The sequence below is a fragment of the Balaenoptera musculus genome, chromosome 7 (genome assembly GCF_009873245.2).
Source record: "Balaenoptera musculus isolate JJ_BM4_2016_0621 chromosome 7, mBalMus1.pri.v3, whole genome shotgun sequence".
Classification (NCBI taxonomy): domain Eukaryota; kingdom Metazoa; phylum Chordata; class Mammalia; order Artiodactyla; family Balaenopteridae; genus Balaenoptera; species Balaenoptera musculus.
The window spans coordinates 101,717,546-101,739,497 of NC_045791.1; the positions used below are offsets into that span (position 1 = coordinate 101,717,546).

Below are 21,952 nucleotides of genomic sequence, written 5' to 3' on the forward strand. Positions count from 1 at the left end.
TTAGGGACATGTGTGGAGATGTTTGAGGCCTGATGCTGTAGTTGTTTTCTAGCTACTACCCCTAGATCAGTACCTTCTTTTATCAAATAGGCTCAGATGAACAATTCCAAGCTACTATCACACTGACACTGAGCCAGTGAGAAAATGCCACGATCCCATTACTTCCTGCCAATTCTCCCATCTTCTGCTTGCCTGTTTTATCCAAATAATGTCCATGAAAGGGATGCTCTGGGGCACTTAGCTATCACACAGTTCTTGCTGACCAAGATATAGTATTCCTCTTAGAGATCATCTCCACTTTTGAACTCTCAGAAATATTGATCTAGTCTTATAAAAATGTGAGAGAGAAATGCCTCCAAACTCACTGAAGTTAAGGACGCCATGAATGATCCTTACCCGAGGTCCTGGAAACCCAGGAATACCTTTCTCGCCTTTTGTCCCAATACCGGGTTCCCCCTTAAAGAGATGACACTTTTAGAGGAGTTCAAGCAACAGTATTTCAGCAATACGAATGCAAAAACAAAACGAGAAATAAAAATTATCGCCAGCAGCTTAAAGAAAACAGCTACTTTGGAAATAGTCTTCCTACAGAATTATGATAAAATATTGAAAAGTTCTAGTAACATATCAGCATTTAAAGCAGTGATAATAACCAGGTAAAAAAATTTAAATTAAGATAGCACATCATGCAATTTTTTAAGTTCTTTAAATAAATTACCTTGGGTCCTGGTGGTCCGGGAGGTCCAATGATTCCAGGCGTTCCTTTAATACCCTAAAAATCACAATGAATATAATCTGGCTTACTGGCTTTATTCAACATACTGAGTTCCATCTCTTTAAGAAATTACCTCTTTCAACAGCCATTCTCCTAATTTTTTAATAAAGGATTACTCTTCAACTGTCGGTAATTAGCAACTAAGAGCCAAGCGCACCTTTGAACCTGACACTCTTCAGGAGGCCAGCTCTGTGTAAGAGGTGTAGCATTGTTGGGCGCGGGGCGGCAGAGCGGTGGGGGGAAGCCACCATGGAAGCAGGGCAGCAGATGCAAGCTGGGAACGCAGCCACTGAGAGGAGAGGCTCATTTTGAGCAACTAGTGAAACTGAATCCAGTAATTGAAAACTGACAAGAGAATGTGCACATGGCATCAGTAACATCAGTGCTGGAGGGTGACAAAGGAATTAATATTTGCCAAGAGTCTATTACATGCTCGGTTCTATGCATGTCACTTTTCAATTATCAAGGCATCAGATCCATATGTAACATCTAAAGGACAGCTGGATTTCCAGTGGTATTTTCAGCGACCGTATCAAAGACACGAATGGGGGACTATATCCTGGAGGACATGTCACAGTTTAGCAGCCCAAGCTAGGTCTGCCACTCAACAGCTGGGTAAACTTGAGAACACTGGTAACCTTTCCAAGTCTCACTTTTTCAACTCTGTATAATGGAGCTAATAATAGTACCAACCTGTAAAGGTTACCTTGGGATCAAGGCAGCATTGCATGTAGGTGCTCAGCTCTTTGCTGGCACGGGAACGTGTTCAGAAAATGTTGGCTATGACTACTTTACCAAGGTAACATATGGATTGAGAATTACCTTTTCTCCTTTATAGAGACCAGAATCAGGGGGCTGCACCAGAAGGGTGGGTCCTGGAGAACCCTGTTGGCCAACCTCACCCTTTTAAAAAAATCAAGATAATAAGAATTTCATATTAACTTTATTTTGAAATAAAAATTGAAACTAAGAAGACTTTCACCCACATATTGTGGTATAATGCTTACAAGCCTGTATGTCGTGGATTTAAAATAAAAGTCATGGCAAATACATAATGTAATTTTAAATGTTTATTGTTTTTCATAAATAATACATACTTACTGTTAAAAATGAATTTAAAAAATAAGTGATCCATAATCCTACCAACCAGAGGTAATCTCTATTAAAACTTTGGTACAGTTCTTTGTGGTGTGTGTGTGCTTGCATGTATGTGTGGGTATATAACTGTGTATACACACATGTATACATATACATATGTCTACATATACACATATGTGCATAATATGCATGTGTGCATGACTAAATGGTGTGTTAAACATAATTTAAAACTCTAATAGAAGACTTTTATTCAAAAAGACACATGCACCCCAATGTTCATTGCAGCACTATTTACAATAGCCAGGTCACGGAAGCAACCTAAAGGCCCGTCAACAGATTAATGGATAAAGAAGATGTGGTACATATACACAATGGAATATTACTCAGCCATAAAAAGGAATGATATTGGGTCATTTGTAGAGATGTGGATGGACCTAGAGACTGTCATACAGAGTGAAGTAAGTCAGAAAGAGAAAAACAAACACCATACATTAACGCATATATGTGGATTCCAGAAAAATGGTACAGATGAACCTGTTTGCAAGGCAGAAATAGAGACACAGATGTGGAGAACAAATGTATGGACACCAAGGGGGGAAGAGGGGGATGGGATGAATTGGGAGTTTGGAATTGACATATATAAACTAATATGTATAAAATAGATAACTAATGAGAACCTGCTATATAGCATGAGGAATTCTACTCAGTGCTCTGCAGTGACCTAAATGGGAAGGAAATCCAAAAAAGAGGGAATATATGTATACCTATAGCTGATTGACTTTGCTGTACAGCAGAAAGTAACACAACACTGTAAAGCAACTATACCCCAATAAAAAATATATATATTATAATGAAAGTAACACTATACAATAATAAACATAATTTAAATGTAGAATATAGTTTATATTTTTATATTTTATTAAAATTTTAAATCATTTAATACATTTTACAACACTATTTTTTGCACATTTTCCTATCATATTGGGTGGGCCAAAAGGTTCATTCAGTTTTTTCCATAAGATGGCTCTAGTAGCACTTAGTTGTCTTTAACTTCATTTGAAACAATTTTGTTAGATTGTACGTGACAGGTGTCATATCAGCATGCATATAAAAAAAGACATCAAAATTGGTGAATTTTTGTGTAGCCATTTTAATATTGAAGATGGAAGAAAAAAAGCAACATTTTCGGCATATTATGCTTTAAAAGGTAAAAACGCAACCGAAACACACAAAAAGATTTGTGCAGTATATGGAGAAGGTGCTGTGACTGATCGAACGTGTCAAAAGTGGTTTGCAAAGTTTCGTGCTGGAGATTTCTCACTGGATGATGCTCCATGGTCGGGTAGACCAACTGAAGTTGATACGATCAAATTGACACAATAATTGAGAACAATCAACATTATACCATGCAGGAGATGGCCGACATACTCAAAATATCCACATCAAGCACTGAAAATCATTTGCACCAGCCTTGGTTATGTGAATCGCTTTGATGTTTGGGTTCCACGTAAGTGAAAAAGACCTTCTTGACCATATTTCTACATGTGATTCTCTACTGAAACGTAATGAAATAGTTCTGTTTTTAAAACAAATTGTGACGGGCAATGAAAAGTGGATACTGTACAACAGTGTGGAATGGAAGAGCTCGTGGGGCAAGCGAAATGAACCACCACCAACCACACCAAAGGCTGGTCTTCATCCAAAGAAGGTGATGTTGTGTATATGGTTGGATTGGAAGGGAGTCCGCTATTATGAGCTCCTTCCGGAAAACCAAACGGTTAATTCCAGCAAGTACTTCTCCCAATCAGACCAACTGAAAGTGGCACTCGACGAAAAGTGTCCAGAATTAGTCAACAGAAAATGCATAATCTTCCATCAGGATAATGCAAGACTGCATGTTTCTTTGATGACCAGGCAAAAACTGTTACAGCTTGGCTGGGAAGTTCTGATTCACCCGTCGTATTCAGCAGACATTGCACCTTTGGATTTCCATTTATTTTGGTCTTTACAAAATTCTCTTAATGGAAAAAATTTCAATTCCCTGGAAGACTGTAAAAGGCACCTGGAACAGTTCTTTGCTCAAAAAGACAAAAAGTTTTGAGAAGATGGAATGATGAAGTTGCCTGAAAAATGGCAGAAGGTAGTGGTACAAAAGGGTGAATACGTTCAATAACGTTCTTGGTGAAAATGAAAAATGTGTCTTTTATTTTTACTTAAAACCGAAGGCACTTTTTGGCCAGCCCAATAAGTACTAGAACCTGGAATTTCCCCACATCATGACGTCTTCCAATATATTTTTGGCAAGCGTGTTAAATGGCTGTACCATAAATTTCCCAACCACATTGGAACTCCATGAGAGTGGAGATCAGGTCTGTCTCACTAAATCCCCACACCAAGCACCAATCCTAGCCTGGCACAGGGTAGATGCTCAATATCTATTTACCCACAGTTGTTGAAAGAGCCCCTCACCAACTCTTAAGCATTCAGATTGTTTCCAGATGAGCTGCCACCTTAAAGCACTTTTCTAAAGTTTATCCTTACTTAGTTTTGTGTTTCAGCAGAAAGGACTATGGGTGTGAGGGGTGGACGGTGTGTTGCTCAATGCTTTGGGTCACAGTTATTCATATTTTAATTTATGTGTGACGTTTAGGACTCTGATGAAATTTGGCAAGTTAAGCTAAACAAATCCGTAATTAAACAAATTGTTACTCCAGATTATATTATCAGAAATATTCCATGTCTTTGAGCTAGGGGGAAGTGTGTTATATAAATTAAATTGAATTTACTGTTAGGTTTTGTCAGAACTGTCATTTTATAGTCAAGGGTAATGGTGTCATAATAATTCAGCAAAGACAAATTCTCAGCCATAAAGCTGGGCAGTGACGAGAGAATGAACACAAGTTAAGCGGTAATCAGAACTGTCTCCTCGACCCGGGTAGCCCATACATTTTAACGTGTGCTCCTCCATGCAAAAGGGAGTTCTTACCGGGTCTCCCATTTGCCCCTTTACTCCCACTCCAGGATTACCCTGGAAAAGAAAAGAAAAAGGAAACTAATTGCTTTGGAATATTAAAAAGTAATCACAAGTAATAAGACTTCTGGTTAAGCAATTTGTTGAAGTGTATTTATTAAATACTTCGGGAATTCTAAAAAGAGGGAAGACATGATTCTGACAAATATTAGTGGTCACTTATCTCATTGTACACGGACTTCATTTGTGTATCTTACTCATGGCCGCCTACCTTCAACCCTGGACTCCCAGGAGGGCCTGGAGGTCCCTAAATCAACAGCAAAAACACACAAATCAGTTATCAGTGATGGAGATCAGACTGTGCCCTTATTGGTTGTCCCAAGCTCCTCTTTAGGAAACGCTTGATTTTGAAACACACATGATGGACTTCCTACCACGGCTGGGCTGCTTGTCCCACCCAACCCCCTCCTGCCCCCCACCTCCAGGGACCCGTGCTTCAGGAGGGACTCAGGCTCATAATGGTGCGTGTTGGCTGATTCATCAGGTGATAATCTCGAAAAGAACCCATCTCTGCCTGAATTGCCCAAGACGGCAATTCTGCTTTCTTTTGCTTTATTTAAGTATCAGGTCAGGGCTTTTAGAGAGACAGAATCAGTAGTGCTGTACTTACTGCTAACCCTGACTCTCCCGGGTATCCCACTGGGCCTGCTGGCCCTCTCGCTCCCCTTGAGCCCTAAACACGAGAAAAATCAGTGAATCTGTTACCGAAAACCATAATCATCGTTCATGGGAGAGCTGCCTGCAATCCCAGGTGGATAAAGTACACCTGCCCTGCTGCGTCTTCTTGGACAGTAGCCCTGACACAGCTGGGAAAAGGGCACCAAGCTGGCAGGCGGTAGCACTCTGGTGGGTGTGACTAACTCCTACGTTTGGGATTCAGTTAAGACCCAGAGGTCAATCTACTTACTCACAAATAAATCTTGTAGTAGCAAAAGTAGAGAACAAAGAAACCTTGTTACTCCTAAATTCCATATATGTTATAAATTTAACATACATCAAAATGCTTTTACAATATTAATATCACTTAGCATTAAATAAATTAAAATATTAATGTAGTTATACTCTAATATATCCTTTCAACGTGCCCTATAAGATCAGTGTGAATAGAAATGTCCCCAGTTCAAGATCAAGGCAATTCAGCCATAAACAATTTTCTGCAACATGTTAAGTTACAGCATAATAACACACAAATTCACAAGGAAAGGTTATAGTTGGGCAGTTCTAGAAGTATGGAGAAAGGGGCTCGGTTCTCCCACTCACCCTGCCCATGTCAAATGATTTGAGAGTGTGCAATGGCATTACTCTCTCCTAGAGAATGAATCGGTATTTATTTTAACAGTGACACCAAGGTATCTCATTCATAACGTAGAACTGAGCTTCCGGAGTAGTAAGGAAAAACCAACCTGGGAAAGTAATCCTGTCAACAGCTAGAAGTTACCAAACAAAATTATAGGTGAACCATTAGGAGGCAAAATTGCTTTCAGTTTTAATCTTGTGAATATTGATGAATTGGAAAGACAAATATAATCATTGAATTACAAATTCCAGGAACATGAAGATAGGGCAAAATATTAAACATAATACACAATTACTGATTCAGCAAGCAAAATCATTTTCACTGGACATATATTATTTAGGTAGTTTCTAAGCAGAATTATCTTCCTAAATATTAAGCGACTATAGCTACCCAAGCAATACAAATGATCATTGCAAGATAGAAGAGAAAGGTAAGCCGGACCTTGCTGAGATTCAAGGACGGCTCTGTGGGCCCGTGACCTGTGCAGTCACATAGGGCCTCATGCTTGATTTAATGCTCTGCTGTCAGCATCTTGAAATTTGTAATAATTTTTGAACAAGAGACCTACATTTTCATTTTGCACCAGGTGGGCCCTGCAAGTTAGGTAGCCGGTCCTGCTGAGATGCAAACTAGTGGAGACCATAGGCTATTTGAGGAGCAAACAGAAGCACACGGCCTGCCCAGGAGACTTACTGGTAAGCCAGGAGGTCCTGGGTCCCCTCTGTCACCCTGCAATAGTATCAGTACATTGCATTAGAAGAGCAACACCATTTCCCTAAAACACACAACATAAAATAAAAACACACACACAGGACTTATTTGGACTGTCTGTGCAGTTTGTTCAGTTTTTCAGTGTTGAACAGACAGCTGTGGAAGGGCTCTATGGAGGTGCTTTTCCGTCTCCATTCTTAAGCCCTGAATTCTACTTCTACTCAGCTGAAACCAGGGAAAGACTGCTGGAGTCAGGAGGACATGGAATCAAGATGAGATTTCATCTCTCAGTTTAAAATGTTCTAAAGAAAAAAAAAAAGCTCTAAATTCTCGATCCAGTGGTCCCATTTCATCAGTTTAACTGTCTGTCATCTGATTGGCAGACCTTTCCTCCCTTAATTAACACCTTGTTATCACCCCGGAGCAGATGTAAAGGGAATTCGTGTGGAAACCCTCTCTGCCTCCGGCCTCCATGCACATCTACCGCTTTGTGACTCTGCCCTGAGACTCTACTCACTTTAAAGGATCAAGGGGTGTATGTTCTCTTGAATACAGACTCTTTTTTTTTTTTCAAAATGTAAAATATACCGCAAAATATACATATGATAAATTTTAACATTTTAACCTTTTTTAAGTGTATGGTTCTGTGGCATTAAATACATTCATCATGTTGTGCAACCATGTTGTGCTTGCATTGTCCAAACTTTTTCATTTCCTCATGGAAACCCTGTATCCATTAAATACTAGCCCCCCATCCCCCCTTCCCCAGCCCCTGGCAAACACCATCTACTTTCTGTCTCTATGAATTTGACTACTCTAGGGACCTCATCTAAGTGGAATCACACATTTTCTGTCCTTTTGTGACCAGCTTATTACACCCAGCATAATGACCTCAGGGTTCAACCATGTTGTAGCATGCTTTAGAATTCCCTGACTTTTTAAGGCTGAATAATATTGTGTTGTATGTGTGTATGTACTACACTCTGTTCATCCATTCATCAGTAGGTAGACACTTGGGTTGCTTCTACCTTTTGGCTATTGTGAATATGCTGCTATGAATATGGGTGTACAAATATCTGTTTGAGTCCCTGCCTTCATTTTTGGGAGAACATATCTAGAAGTAGAATAGCTGGGTCATAGGGTAATTCCACATTTAAGTTTTTGAGCAATCACCCTACCATTTTCCACAGCAGCTACACCATTTTACATTCCCACCAGCAATGCACAAGGGTTCCAACTCTTGCACATAATTACTAACACGTTATTTTGTTTTTCTTTTTCTAATAATAATCATCCAAATGGGTATGAAGTGGATATAGGCTCTTAAAACCATCGTTTCTCCAAGGCTATTGATCTGCACACCACTTTCATTAGGGATCCTCTGTTTCTCTTTAAGATGAGGAATTCTCTATATTCATCTCCCTTTCTGTCTCGCTTGTTCTTTCTTGCACAATTACCAAAGAATACTCACCATAACTAAGATTGTACTGTACATTATATTTTACAGTACATGGCAGTATAAATTATTATAACAGATCATCAGCACTGAGAGGAAGGCAGGGTAGATATTAATTTTCTTTCACAAATAAGGAAAATGAGGCTCAGAGAGGTTAAGGGGGTTGCTTAAAGTCACAGTAGTAGGTAAGGGTCAGTTCACTCCTTCCAATACATCATACTGGGTCCTAGAATGACCCTGTTTTTGATGCTAAGTTTATGAATGTATCACTTAAGCTATAAATAGAAGCATAGTGCTTCCTGTCTAACAAGTAAGAATAGGCACAGAGGCTCTAAACAAGTATTGTTAAGCTCACTTAAGGGATCACCACTCAGGTGTGCCCACTCCAGGTGGCACAGGACTTGGAATCTGATAGAGGCAATCTAGGACTACTTTTATATAATTATTGTGGAATATCTTTCCTTAAGAGAAATGACCGTGTCTTGAAAATGTACTGTATCTCTCCTCTTGAGTTTATCATATCTAGCGATCTCCTTCTGCTTATCCACGGCTACTCAGATTAGAGAGATGCGGTGGTCATTCAAGAGTTTATTTCTGAATATTTGTACATCGTTCTCTGTGAAAAACACAAAAGCATTTCATTTGCTAAGGATAGTGCTCTCAGGTTTCTACAATTTTCAAGTTCAATGGTGGTGACTTCTATCATCGTGAATGGTAAGTATTAATATCACAATATTTTAACTACAAAGTAATTAATGATTCTCAGCTGGAAGTAATTTTTCCCCCAGGAGACATCTGGTAATGTCTGGAGATATTGTTTGGGTGCGTGTGTGGGCGGTCAGGGGTGTGTTACTGGCATCTAATGGGTAGGCGCCAGGGAAACTGTTCAACATCCTACAATACACAGGTCAGCCTCCACGACAAATGATTAACTGGCCCAAAATGTCAACAGTGCCGAGGCTGAGAAACCCTGAAATAAATGTATTCATTGCAACTCTGCGAGAATCATAGGGAGGGAGGGGAATTTTGCAACCAGAGAAGCTAAAGCCAAGTGCCTTCACACAAGAAGTATGCGCCATCCCAGAGGGTCAGGGTAATGATCAAAACCAGTGTCCTCAGAGACATTTTAAAGGTATCTCAGTCTATGTGTTTTCTGCATGGATTTACTTATATAGAAAAACATTGTTTTAAACCCACCCTGATTGTAAAGCTTACCTGAATACCTTTAATGACACCTAAAATGAACACTGAATTTCCTTTTTCTCCTTTTTTCCCAAGAAGGCCCTGAAAATAAAATGTTCACTTTAAGAGAGGAAAAGAGCATATTACTATTTCTGTATTTTCTTTTGCAAATGAAATATTACTCACCAATAAAATTACCATTATAATCATATTTCACTAGTGGAGATTTCTTCATTTTCATTATTATTATCATCCTAAGGTTGTCATATATACTTATTTAATATTTGGTTAAGATCTATTGAGGAATCTCCTAAGACAGAATATCTACTAATATATTTATAAATATATTACAAATATTTATATATATTATAAATATGTAATATATTTATATAGGTTATATACAATACTAATACATTTATAGCTGTTTACTAATTATTCAGCAGGAAAATTGCACTTTTCTTCACAACATAATGCACATAATACTTGTATTATACTTATAAGTAAACAATTTTGCACTTGTCAGTTAATAATTTATGCCCTAGAAATAGCAAAAAAATTATTTTATCCATTTAAGTATTTGTATTCAAAACAGAGCCTAGTTATCTGTTGTAAGATTAACTTTTAAAAAAAAAACATGTTCCTTTTAGAAGGTTTTTATACATAGCTGCAAGTTTGCTTACTTAGAGTAATTTTTAAAAGTGAATGAAATACCTCGATGTACTTTCTCCCCAAAGTTTTCCTACTTAATATCTTAATATCCTACTTAATATCTTAATACACCTTAACTTGGTTACCACATGAAAATTCTACCATCTTCATGTATCAAGTTCCTGTGAAGGACATGCAGATTTCAAAGTTAATCCCTCTCAGGAGGGTGCTTGACTTCGCTTCCAATGGGAGATACTAAACAGTTTTGTGGTAAATTACATCAACGCTTTCCTTGAGAAATCAGATTTGCCTACACAAGCAATTGTTGCTTCGCACAGTCCCAATACGTGTGAGTTTCACTTCCACAAATAAGTTACATCACACCAGTCCTCCAACCAACTGGTTCAAATTTCAGTTACCACTGTGTATTAATTAACTGAGTCACTGCATAAAGTACAAACATCACTGCTGGCTCATTGGTCCGCAAATCACTACAAAAGTAACATGTGAATCAGGATCACCAACTGATCACATCACTCCTTTCAAAGTCTATCAGTGACTGGTCACTAACATCTGTTAGTTCACACACAGACAACGAAGTATGTAGCTGTGTTGCCCCTTGTCTCCCAGTGATAAACCCAAAGGACACTTCATAAAAACAGATCATTGAAAGAGAGGATTGCCAAGAAAGATGAAAATGAAGTGAGGAAATGAAAAATGCTAACAGTGGAGGTGAAATTCAAATAGAATGTAAGTGGAATTAGGGAAAGAATAGATATTGTGGGAATGTTGTCACTGCTGTCATCCAAGCCAGAGGGACTTAGGAAGGCAAACTTATCAACATAAAAGAGGGAAGTGGTTGTGACCAAAAGGATGAAGATGTGACAGAGGGAGTGACACAGGCAGAAGAACTTCACGTTAAAGAAACTCTCAAAGATATTTCACCACACTGGAAGCTGGTCCAAGCTTAGAGAAGAGTATGACATTCACCAAAGCATAGAAAACACAGTCACTTCATGTCCTAAGTTATGGGACCAGAAGACAGCAAGCACAGTTCAAACTGCCTTGGTAAGTTTTTACAAAAGAAAGAAAACCCTTTAATTTTCAATGTTTCTAATGCTTTAGATTACAATGTACTAAATAAATATTAGTTTAAAATTTTTTCTCTATATATTTATGATGTTTTAACAAAATATCTTAAAGGTCATGGAACGATAGTAATTTTCCCACTGGATGTAAAGGCTGCTTTGTGTGCCTTCAGATTGCATGCCATTCTTAACATCTCACACTGTGTGCAAAGTGAGCACTGCCCATATAAGAAACGGGTCAAGGGAAAGAAAATTGCTTTGCAAAGAGACCATTATGACAAACTTCAGTACTGTGGTCAGTACTACATGCTGTGTTCAAGCTAAAATCGAGAACCCGGCTCTCCTGAATGTTCACGGATGCGCAGTAGAAAGAGGCATGATCCAATTTGAAGATCTTAAGAGACGTGCATTCACCAGACTGCACTTGAGCCCCCAAGGGGGCTGAGTTTGAAAATAAAGAGTGGCTGAGGAGCTTAACAATGGGAGTTGGTTGTTACTTGGGACCACAAGAAAAATGTGAATATGGAAATTCCTTTTCGAGTTTTGTGTTCAGATCGATCATTTCTACTACGATCTGGAACAAAGGAAAAACTCACAGAAGAAAGCAAGATGATTGTGGTGGTGATGAGGAAACCTTTTAGAAGGAATCTCAGGAAATGATATTTAATTACAGAAATGGAAAGGCTGAAAAACAGTCACAGAAAATCAGCTTTGAAAGAGTAAATTATCTCTAGTCTTTATTTAAGTGAGAAAAAAGGAAAAGAAAGAGAGAGAAAGGGGCTATAAGTGGTAGAGGAAAGGGTAGTTCTTGCTGAAGTTATGTTTAAATAAAAGTCCAAATTTTTGAAGGAAAAATAAAAAACTAAGAGCTGTAAAGTTAAGTGTTGGATATTGTCAGCTGTTTCTGGACCTCCATTCCAAATCTCTTCCATTTATCTTTTTGCATTACAGGAGCTAGAAAGCTAAAAACTACATTTCCCAGACTGCTTTGCAGCTGGGTGTGAAGGAGGTTCCACCTGGGAGATGTACTTATGAGACTTGGGAGGCAGAATTGAGGAAGACATCCTCTTCGGGTACTGCTGATGCTGCCAAGCAGGAAGTTAGAAACTTGAGTGTTTGCTGGTGTCTCGACATTCAGAAGAGCGGCCAGTGGTTGAGGTGCAGGAGCAGCTTCTGACTTCTGAATCTCAGCTAAGTCATGTGAGCCCTTGAAATCAGTAGTCCCATAGTGACCCTGGAGTTTCAATCCTCCAACCATTATAATAAGTGCCAAATTCCTGGTATTAAATTCCTCTCGGCTTGAAATACCTAGAGGGGTTTATGTATCTGCAGTGAACCCTGAATGATAAACAACCTAAGATTTGCTAAGTGGCCTCCCTTCCCCTATTATCCATTCTCTGTATGGCCGCCAGGAGCATCGTGATAGAACATCAGTCAGATCATATTTCTTCCTTCCTTAAAACCATCCAGGGCTTCCCTGGTAGTGCAGTGGTTAAGAATCCGCCTGACGATGCAAGGGACACGGGTTCGATCCCTGGTCCGGGAAGATCCCACGTGCTGCAGAGCAACTAAGCCCATGCCACAGCTACTGAGCCTGTGCTCTAGAGCCCGTGAGCCACAACTACTGAGCCTGCGTGCCACAACTACTGAAGCCCATGAGCCTAGAGCCCGTGCTCAGCAACAAGAGAAGCCACTGCAATGAGGAGCTCATGCACTGCAAGGAAGAGTAGCCCCCGCTCACCGCAACTAGAGAAAGCCCGCGTGAAACAACGGAGACCCAACACAGCCAAAAATGAAAATAAATAAAATAAATAAATTTATAAAAAAAAACCAAACAAACCATCCAGTGCATTCCCATGGCATGGAAAAGAAAACCCAGCTTCCTTCCATAGTCTACAAGGCCCCGTGTCTTCTAAGTCCTGCCCACTCTCTGTCCTCATCCTCCGGTCACCCGCATTTGTTCACCAGGCTCCCAGTACACTTGTAATAGCTCTGTTTCTTGAACACATCCAGCCTGTTCCCACTGGAGGGCCTTTTCACTTAAGATTCCCACTAGGATGAACTGTGGCTGTCTTACTGGGGAGCCTTGTGGGCCAAGAGCTCCTCTTTCTCCTGGAAACCCTGGAGCACCTCTTGAGCCATTGTAGCCATCTATGCCAGATTTGCCTCTGGATCCAGGAGGCCCTGGGTGCCCCTACAAGAAACAAAATTATAGGTGAAGCATTTTTGCAAGAATACCATAACGAAAAGCTTCTGCAATATGGGTCCCCAAATTATGGCAACTGTGACTCACATGTCGTTCAGTTTTGTGAAACTTCCTTCCCCACCCACAAGAACTATGTAGCATAGTAAAAATAAATAAATCTATTTTCATATACCCCAATTTAAATTAATTTAGTCTGGAGTATTTTCAGAAATTAGGGAGGAAATCTTCCTTGAAATCCTTAGAAAGACTCTAATGAATTATAAACCCAGCCAAATACCTTTTCCTTCTTTCCTCTAGTTTTCATATCAGCAATGAGAGGTTTAAGCCCACTCCCACCATTAGGACTCACCAGCAAATACAAACTTTTGTGATGAGTATAAATTTATTTCCAGTACATTGTACTTGACCTGACAAGTATACGAGCTCATATTTTGGAATGCTTTTTTCCAATCTTTTTGAAAACCTTGTTCTTCAAGTAAAATGTTTTGGTCTCAGAGTTATTACACGAAATTGAAATGCAAGCACTCTTCCATTTAGTAAAATAAGAAAATAAAGAAGAGTCTACCATATATATTATATATAATATATATCATATAAATATATTTTATATATATACAAAACATGTGATTTTAAGGGCTTTGATGAGTGTCTCTCCCTTCTTTAAAAAAAATGGAGAAAATTTAAGGATACTTACAGGTATCCCATCCAAACCTGGGAATCCAGGAACACCGGTTGGACCCTAAAATCCCAGAAAATAAAACAAAGATATAAAAGCTACAAAATTATTAGATTAACAGGTTAATTTACTTAAAAACATTAATAATTAATAACTTGTTTTAAGAAAAAAACCTTATCAGTCATTGTCATCTATCTTTATATTAAGGAGCTCAAATGCCAACATTTGGAAATCAACCGTTTGTGCTTTTCTTTTTGTACTTAGGAAGCCAACATTGGCAATATTAGTTCAAAGAATACATTCAATACCCTATAACCGGAAATTCAACTTCTCAGACTCTATTTATCCTAGAGAAACAAACTCTTAAATGTAAACACAGGTAATTTACAGGACTGTTTTTGCACACTTGCACTACACGAAGTTAGACTAGGATCTCAAATTCTCATCAACAGGGAATAAACTATAGTTTTATCCATATTATGGCATATCATAGAGTGTTTTTAAAGGAGTAAATTCAATCTACATAAATTGATACGGAATGATCTCCAAGCCATATGGTTGAGTAAAAAAAAATGGCTCTGCATGATACATATAGTATCAGTTAGGTTTTTTAAAAAAGCCATAAAGAAAACCACTCCTCACTGGGTAAACTCATGTATTTACGTGCCTAGAAAAGGTCCAGAAAGGCATGCTCCTCTGGAAAGGGGTTAGGAATGAGGACTGAATATTGAAGAGGAGTTTAGACCTGATTTTTCTAAGGTTCAAATAGGTACTACTCGTGATTATTAAAAAATCTGGCATAGCAATTCTGATGAGTGTTTAATATCAATCTTTCACTTACGAAGAGGCTTACCTTATCACCCTTGTCACCTGCTGCTCCAGGAAGGCCACTGTCACCTCTCATCCCTTTCTCTCCTGGAATTCCAATGGGTCCTGGTGGCCCCAGGGGTCCAATAGGACCCTGTGGCCCTGGTGGTCCTGGTTGACCCTAAGAAGCAAGATTAAAAAGGCGGGGGGATGGATGATTCTTAGGTAATGTCTTCTAACAAAAAAATATGGTGACTTGGGTTTACAGAAAACTAGAAAATTAAAGATGGAGCAAACTCTAATAATAGAAGCACGAACGATCAATTAATTATAAAAAGAGAAAATGTTGCCTTTTTCAATCTGAATCAAAGCTGTACAATAAATTTGAATTACTGCATGTACACACACATCTATAAACTAATTATAGTTCTCTTACTATTTTCATTCTGTCATTGAAATTTATAAATCTTGAGCTGTTTAGTGAAGTAAGTAGTTTTTAAAAATCAAAGTCTCATTAACATTATGTAAGTGACACAAGTTAAGAGTGAGGAAAAACTGCCAGATCTTTTATTTACTTCAAATGGCTCATAATTTGTCTGCCCTTTTAGGGGGGAAACATTTCTTTTTTAGCTGCTTTTATCTAATTTATTATCTGTAATTTGGAATCAGGCTCTCCATGTCACATTATTTTTATGCAATCCAACTTTCTTTCCATGAATGAAAACATCACCTTTTATTTTAGGCAAAGAAGTTTCAGGAACTCAGTTCTCCCCCTAAACCCACAGTGGGAACATCTCTGGGACAAAGATGAGGAACTCCTTGCTCCCTTTAAGCCTGTTCTCCGTTGCACTTAGATGCACTGATGCAGTGAATGAATGTTCAGTTATGACAGGGAGTCTCACAGCTCCTTCTAGGAGGAGGAAGGTTGGTATGTCTCAGCATCCGTTTCTCTAACTTCCGGATGATCATATCTAGCTGCCTCTTTGACATCGCCTTGAATGCAATGGTACCCTCATCTTTAAAAAATCCAAAATGGAACTTTTGATTTTACCCCCCAATTTGATTCTCCATCCACTGTCCCTATCTACCCAGAATCCAGCCCCAGAATCCTGGAATTCACCCTGGATATTCCTCTTTCTGCCACACCTACATTTAAGCCATGATCAATTCCTAGCATTTCACTTCCGAAATGGGTCTGAAACTCACCCACCTCACTGTCTGCCTTGCTGTGACCCTGCAGGTCCGCATCAGTGAGACCAGTGTTCCAGGCTCCCACATGGCTTTCCAGCTCCCTCCAACCCTCCTCCCTGCCTCTCTTCAAGTGACATTAAAACAGAAATCAGATCACGGCATGGCCCTGCTTTTTAAACTTCCCTTGTCTTCCCACTACATGTAGAATAAACCTCGGGCTCCTCACCTTCCAGGCCTTAGAGGGTGTGGCCCCAGATTCCCTTGCAGCCCATGCTGTGCCCGCCCCACACTCACTAAGTCCCAGCCACGCTGCTCTTTTCTGTCTTCAGGCCTCGGTGCGAGCATTCTCTCCGGATGGCTCTTTCTCTAGATCTGTACATAACGTGGATCTCTCCTAAACGGCCACCAGTGAAGGAGGATCTCCAGTTCATCCTCACCCCCGTCAGTCTCCATCAGGGTATCCTGTGCACTTCCTTCTTAGCATCTTAGCGTTTCACATTTTTTAAATTATGTATTTGCCCATCAGTTTGTTGTCTGCTCTCCGACTAGACACTAGCACCATGAGGGCAGGGGTATCTGCTCACCAGTTAAGTCTTCCATCTACCATCTACCGTGGCCTTTGGCTCAGGAATGAATGAATGAATGAGGGGCAGATGTGGCAGTGACTATTCTCACAGGCTTAGTGGTCCAGCCTGACTATCGATCCGCTCCAGACACACTCTACAAGGGCCCTGCATGATTGGGAAAGTGATTTTTGAATGTTGCAAAAAGCTGTTCTACCAAATGTAATCTTTATGACATACAGATTGATTTTACACATTCAAACTTGTTTACTTTTTATGAAATAATCAACTCATGGGAACAATGAGGCTCTTCAAATGAACTTCAGAATCTAAAATCAGGGTTTCTAAATGATACTTCTAGCCTCAGCATTCAATCTCTGTCTATAATTTGATGTGAGCAGAAAGTATCTTAGATTCATATGCTTTTTAAAATAACTCGCTTTGCATTCTTAAGATAATGCTCTTAGATTAGGTAAAGAGAAGCTTTATAATGAGACGTTTATAACAAGGCTTTCGCCGATGCAGGGTGATTTGGTCACATGACACCATGCCCTGTGGTGGCTAATGCATCCAGCTGTGTTGTCTAACACATTTCAGAATCCATGCTTTATTTCACTACAGTTTGAAAACACTCTGTATTCATCTGAAGTCAGGCTGTCACCTGCAATTTTTTAATGCTTTTTAAAAATTTTCCAAAGATTTAAGAAAAAAATCATTTAATATCCCCTTTCCCGACCCAAACAACATGGGTAACTGCATTCAAAGAGCAAGTAAGTCTTGATATGTGGAGACAAAAGCTGAGTGGATATCAGGAGATATCTGCTTAGAACTTTTAAACCTCTGGGCAATTTCTACCTTAGTGCTCAACTCTAAGAGTGCACGGGACCCTATATAAGAATGTAGGGCTATCCTTTGGGTGTATGGGGCCCAGGGAAAAATATGTTTTGGAGAGTCCCACCTACATAAAAATTTGAGTCACCTGAAATCAGTGTACCAGTGTCATTCTAGTGACCCAATCTCAGGAATTCCATGAACGAAGAACAAAATCCCACAAGCGGGCAAGTGAGACTGTCCTATTAGGCGGCCACTCTCTTGATACCAGGGCCCAGCCATGGGGCCCCAGCCCAGCCCAAGAGCATGAACCCCAGAGCTCCTCATGTGGTCAACTCCCACTGGATAAAGAGTCAGAGGGCATCCAGTTGAAACTACTTTTAAGCCCAAAATGGTGCCGCTGCTGCCTGGGTATCACTTCAGCAAACCTATGTAACTTCTGTGCCCCTGTAAATGCTCCTCATGACCAGAAATGGAATCTATCCAGTCAGCTAATTGCCAGACGCCAAGCCAGCTTTGGGCTCTACGCATACTTCCTTGTTCCTTATTCATTTCTATTTTTCTCTTCCTTGTTCCTTACTCTTTATCCTATAAAGGCTTCTTGACTTCTCCCCATTTTGCAGTTCTCCGGATCCTTGGGAACAGAGGCTGCCCACTTCATGAGGTGTTAAATAAAATTTGTTTGTATCACCTGCACTGTCTTGAGTTTTAACAACCTTGAAGGGAAGAAACAGATGCTGGGACCCATCGGTCCTGGTCCCCAGTTGGGGTGCCCCCTTGGACAGTGCTGCTGGCCTCAGTCAGGCCCAGACACAGGAGGGAGGTGGGTGGGGCCCTGCCTGAGGCGGGGCCTGGGGTCAGGAACCCTGCTTGTCCTGGTCTAAGGACCATAATGCAAGAATATTCACCACATCATCTTTGGTAATATCAAGAAAAACTGGAAATCCCGTAAAAAATCCCAAATGAGACTGATTGAATAAATTATGGTATCTTCATACAATGAAATACCGCACAGGCTGTCTTAGTCTGGGTGCCCCAGAAGCAAATGTAGGACAAGGCATCAATGCAAACGGTTTATTTGAGAATAAAGGAGACATGGTGAGAAGGAGACAGGGTGAAGGAGCAGGGATGTGACACAGAGAAGGAAAGGCAGCCCATAAGGCTGTGGTATCAAGCCAGTTACCACCGTGGGTCACTGGAGCTTAACCCAGAGCGGAAACTCTGGGTGTCAAGGTAGAATACACCTCAGAGTTATCCCGCCCGGGGTGAGGGAGTTAGGGTGTTTACCTCACTGGGGGAGGGCCACTGATGGTGGGTGGGAAGTGTCTGCTCCTGGGGCTTTGACAAAGTCCACAGACAAAGACATGAAGAGACTGGCAGCTGGAGACCCCCCCTTAACTGCCCCCCAAAACAGGAGCACTGAAGTAATAGGCCTCAGGGAAATGCACAGGGCCCAGACACTAAAGGACGAAGTAGGTCTCTCTGGATGGATATAGAACAGCCTTGTGATGCTCATGAAGAAGAAACAGAGTGACTGAGTTCCAGGCTCTGCAGTCAGCGCCTGTGTGTGAAGCCCAGGCCCACACTTACTAGCTGTGTGACCTTGGGCATGTTTCTTAACCCCTCTGTTCCTCAGCTTCTTTATCTGTCAGTGGCTTGTGGACATAAAAAGAACAATGCATGTAAAGTGTTTAGCATAGTGCCTGCACAGTAATGCTAGCTATTGTTATTATACATGATTGTTATTATAAATAGTTCATTGTTTAGTGGGGAAAAAAAGCCGTGCATCATATGATCCCACCGGTAGAGAAACAAATGGACATACATTTTCTTAAAATATATGTTTATAAACGAACATTTCTAGAAGGATATACAAGAAATGGCACGTTACCACATCTCAAGAGTGAGAAATGCAAACCAGGGCAATGATAAAGTCTGTTTTGTGAGCGTCTTACCATCAGCAAATGTGACTTTTATAATAAAGATTAATTACGATTTCTTTCATCATTAAGTCATTGACCTTACTAACATTACTGACAAACTTTAACATCTGCCTAAATTTTATAAATCAAAATCATACTTTGTACTTTCTCTTCTCTTCATGCTTTTTCATCATTATAATAGCTACTATTTCTTGAGTACCCATAAAAATACTAAAAGCTCAGCATTTTCAAGGAAGCTTAAATGTATAAATATGTGCTACAGAAAAGACAACAATAATATATAAAATCTAATTCTATGGGCACAAACCATTTGGGGGCACTTTGAGGGCATATTACTTTTCTCTAGGTATTATACAATTTTTAAACTACAATCTAGAAGTAAGAATAAATAATGAACTCAGCTGACCTTTTCTACCTGTTTTAATTAATTTTACTTGGTTTAGATTAATTACCATAAGTTAAAAGCTCCCATTTTTCCTAAATTAAAAGCTCAGGAAATAACTGCTTTTTCATTAAGTTTGGAAATTATCTTTGTGTCTTACATATAATTTACACAAAACTCCTAAATTATCTTTTGTGAATGCTGTACTTCACAATAACGTATTATTTAAAGACAACAAAATGCATGTTTGAACATAAAGGGTAACAGAGAGGACAGCCAATTCACTGGCTATAATTCTCTTTAATGTATTTCATTTTAGACACGCGATGCCGGATCCAGGGAGCTAATGGAACTTTGGGGAGAAAACAAAAAGGAGTGGAAATATTCAGCACAGTGGCAAGAATGATAAAAGTCCATTCAACATAGAAATGTGTCCTGGTTTGAGAAAGTGCCATCTAAAACACTCACAAACAGAAGTACAACGAGGGATGGTAATTTGCATTATTAAATTCTTCCTCCCTCTCTTCCCCCTCCTCCCCCAGCCCTGATCAGTCACACTGACATGCTTGCCGTTTCTCAACAAGCTCTGTTCTTTCACAGACTTCGGTGTCCTGTCCCTGAAGTGTCCCTCCCATGCCCTCCATGTCATCTCTCAATCCCACCCCCTCCGGAAAGACTCCGCTGATCTCCTGCCCTGGCCCCAAACCCTTCAGAATTAGATGCCTCTCCAAGCCGCCTCTATAATAACACTTCTCACTGGCTCCTGTGATCACCTCTTTGTCTGTAAGTTCCCAGGCCTACATCCACCGGACCGTGAGCTCCTGGAAGACAGAGTCTAGGTGCCCAAGGCCACGATGTTAAGACAGGCAGAGAACAATAAATACTTAATAAAATAATGAGGTCAGACCCACCCACCCAACCCAAAGGAAGACTGTAAAGGAGGAAAAGGATCTGCTTTCTCCTGTCTCTGAACTGACATCCCTGGAAGTCTGGCTGAGAATAGCTATGCAGATCTGAGATGATTCCGTGCTGGAGCGAGCAGAGCAGTGGCCTTGAACACTGTAATGTCCGGTGTCTGTTGTTGTTGAGCTATGACACAGGTGTTCTCCATCTTCTTTTCAACCATGCTAAATGGCAAACACAACCCCTACCTGGAAAAGTGAAAAAACTAACAGAAAGCACTAAATGCCTACTTTTTTACGGGGCAGACTTTGTGGTTTGTTTTCTGTGCAGTGCTGTTTTTTCCTCTTAATAGGTATTTTATTATAGGATAAATGTAAAAAATACTCCAAACCTTGTATAACAGTATTAAATCTGTCAGAAAGCTGTTCACAAAAACTTCCCAAACACCAATCTCTGAAATAGTCATTGTTAGTTCACCCAATTTGAGTAAATAATTTATCCACAGTGATGGAGAGAACAATTCCACTTTCATTAAGTTATTTTATGTAAAAGAAGGAGTCAGTAAAAGAAAAAAAGACAATGTTTAAAAGTAAATAGTTGAGCTTACTAATTTATCAGACTACACCAGAATTAACTTCAGGATGAATGGGCATAAATAACAAGCCCAGAAAAGACATTTCTGTAACTACAGAATCATTAAATAATCACAGGAATTTTGCATCTTTAAAATAAAAATTTTTAAAGAAACAGTCCACTCCTGCCCATGCACCCTCCACCCAGGATAGGCAATGGACAACTGCACTGAAGTCACTGTAGCAAAAAGAAAAAATGCCCAGGGGAATGGCTGGCTTCCAGATGTGGGATCTCTGAATTTCTTTTTTTTTTTTTTTTGCATGGAATTGCCTCTGTGGTTTCCGACTTTCCGTAAGAGACAGTGAAGTCAGAAAACGGATTCACTAAATCCAGAAACGCCAATCGGCTTGACAGCTGAGGAAGCTCTGGCATGCCGTGGGAAGCCACCAGGCCATCGTCCTCTACCCAGAGGCCGGGCTGACACCGTGTCATCAGACCTGTTATACGTGCCTCCCCACTGTGGCTACAGGCGCACTGGGCTCTCGGGCCAGCTGTACAAATAAAGGATGAAGGCAATCGGAGTGGACATGG

At 40.0% G+C, this 21,952-nt stretch overlaps 1 protein-coding gene across 1 annotated transcript in view; it reads right to left on the bottom strand.

Moving 5' to 3' along the window:
- Positions 1 to 21,952, bottom strand: part of COL4A4 (collagen type IV alpha 4 chain) — a 140,661-nt gene that overhangs the window by 79,217 nt on the left and 39,492 nt on the right. The window contains exons 4-14 of the mRNA XM_036857742.1: positions 15,022 to 15,156; positions 14,187 to 14,231; positions 13,364 to 13,480; positions 9,584 to 9,652; positions 6,895 to 6,930; positions 5,515 to 5,577; positions 5,116 to 5,151; positions 4,860 to 4,901; positions 1,598 to 1,678; positions 719 to 772; positions 397 to 456 (exon numbers count right to left, since the gene is read on the bottom strand). Coding sequence (XP_036713637.1) covers positions 397 to 456; positions 719 to 772; positions 1,598 to 1,678; positions 4,860 to 4,901; positions 5,116 to 5,151; positions 5,515 to 5,577; positions 6,895 to 6,930; positions 9,584 to 9,652; positions 13,364 to 13,480; positions 14,187 to 14,231; positions 15,022 to 15,156 — 738 coding nt within the window. The remainder of the gene's footprint in view (positions 1 to 396; positions 457 to 718; positions 773 to 1,597; positions 1,679 to 4,859; positions 4,902 to 5,115; positions 5,152 to 5,514; positions 5,578 to 6,894; positions 6,931 to 9,583; positions 9,653 to 13,363; positions 13,481 to 14,186; positions 14,232 to 15,021; positions 15,157 to 21,952) is intronic.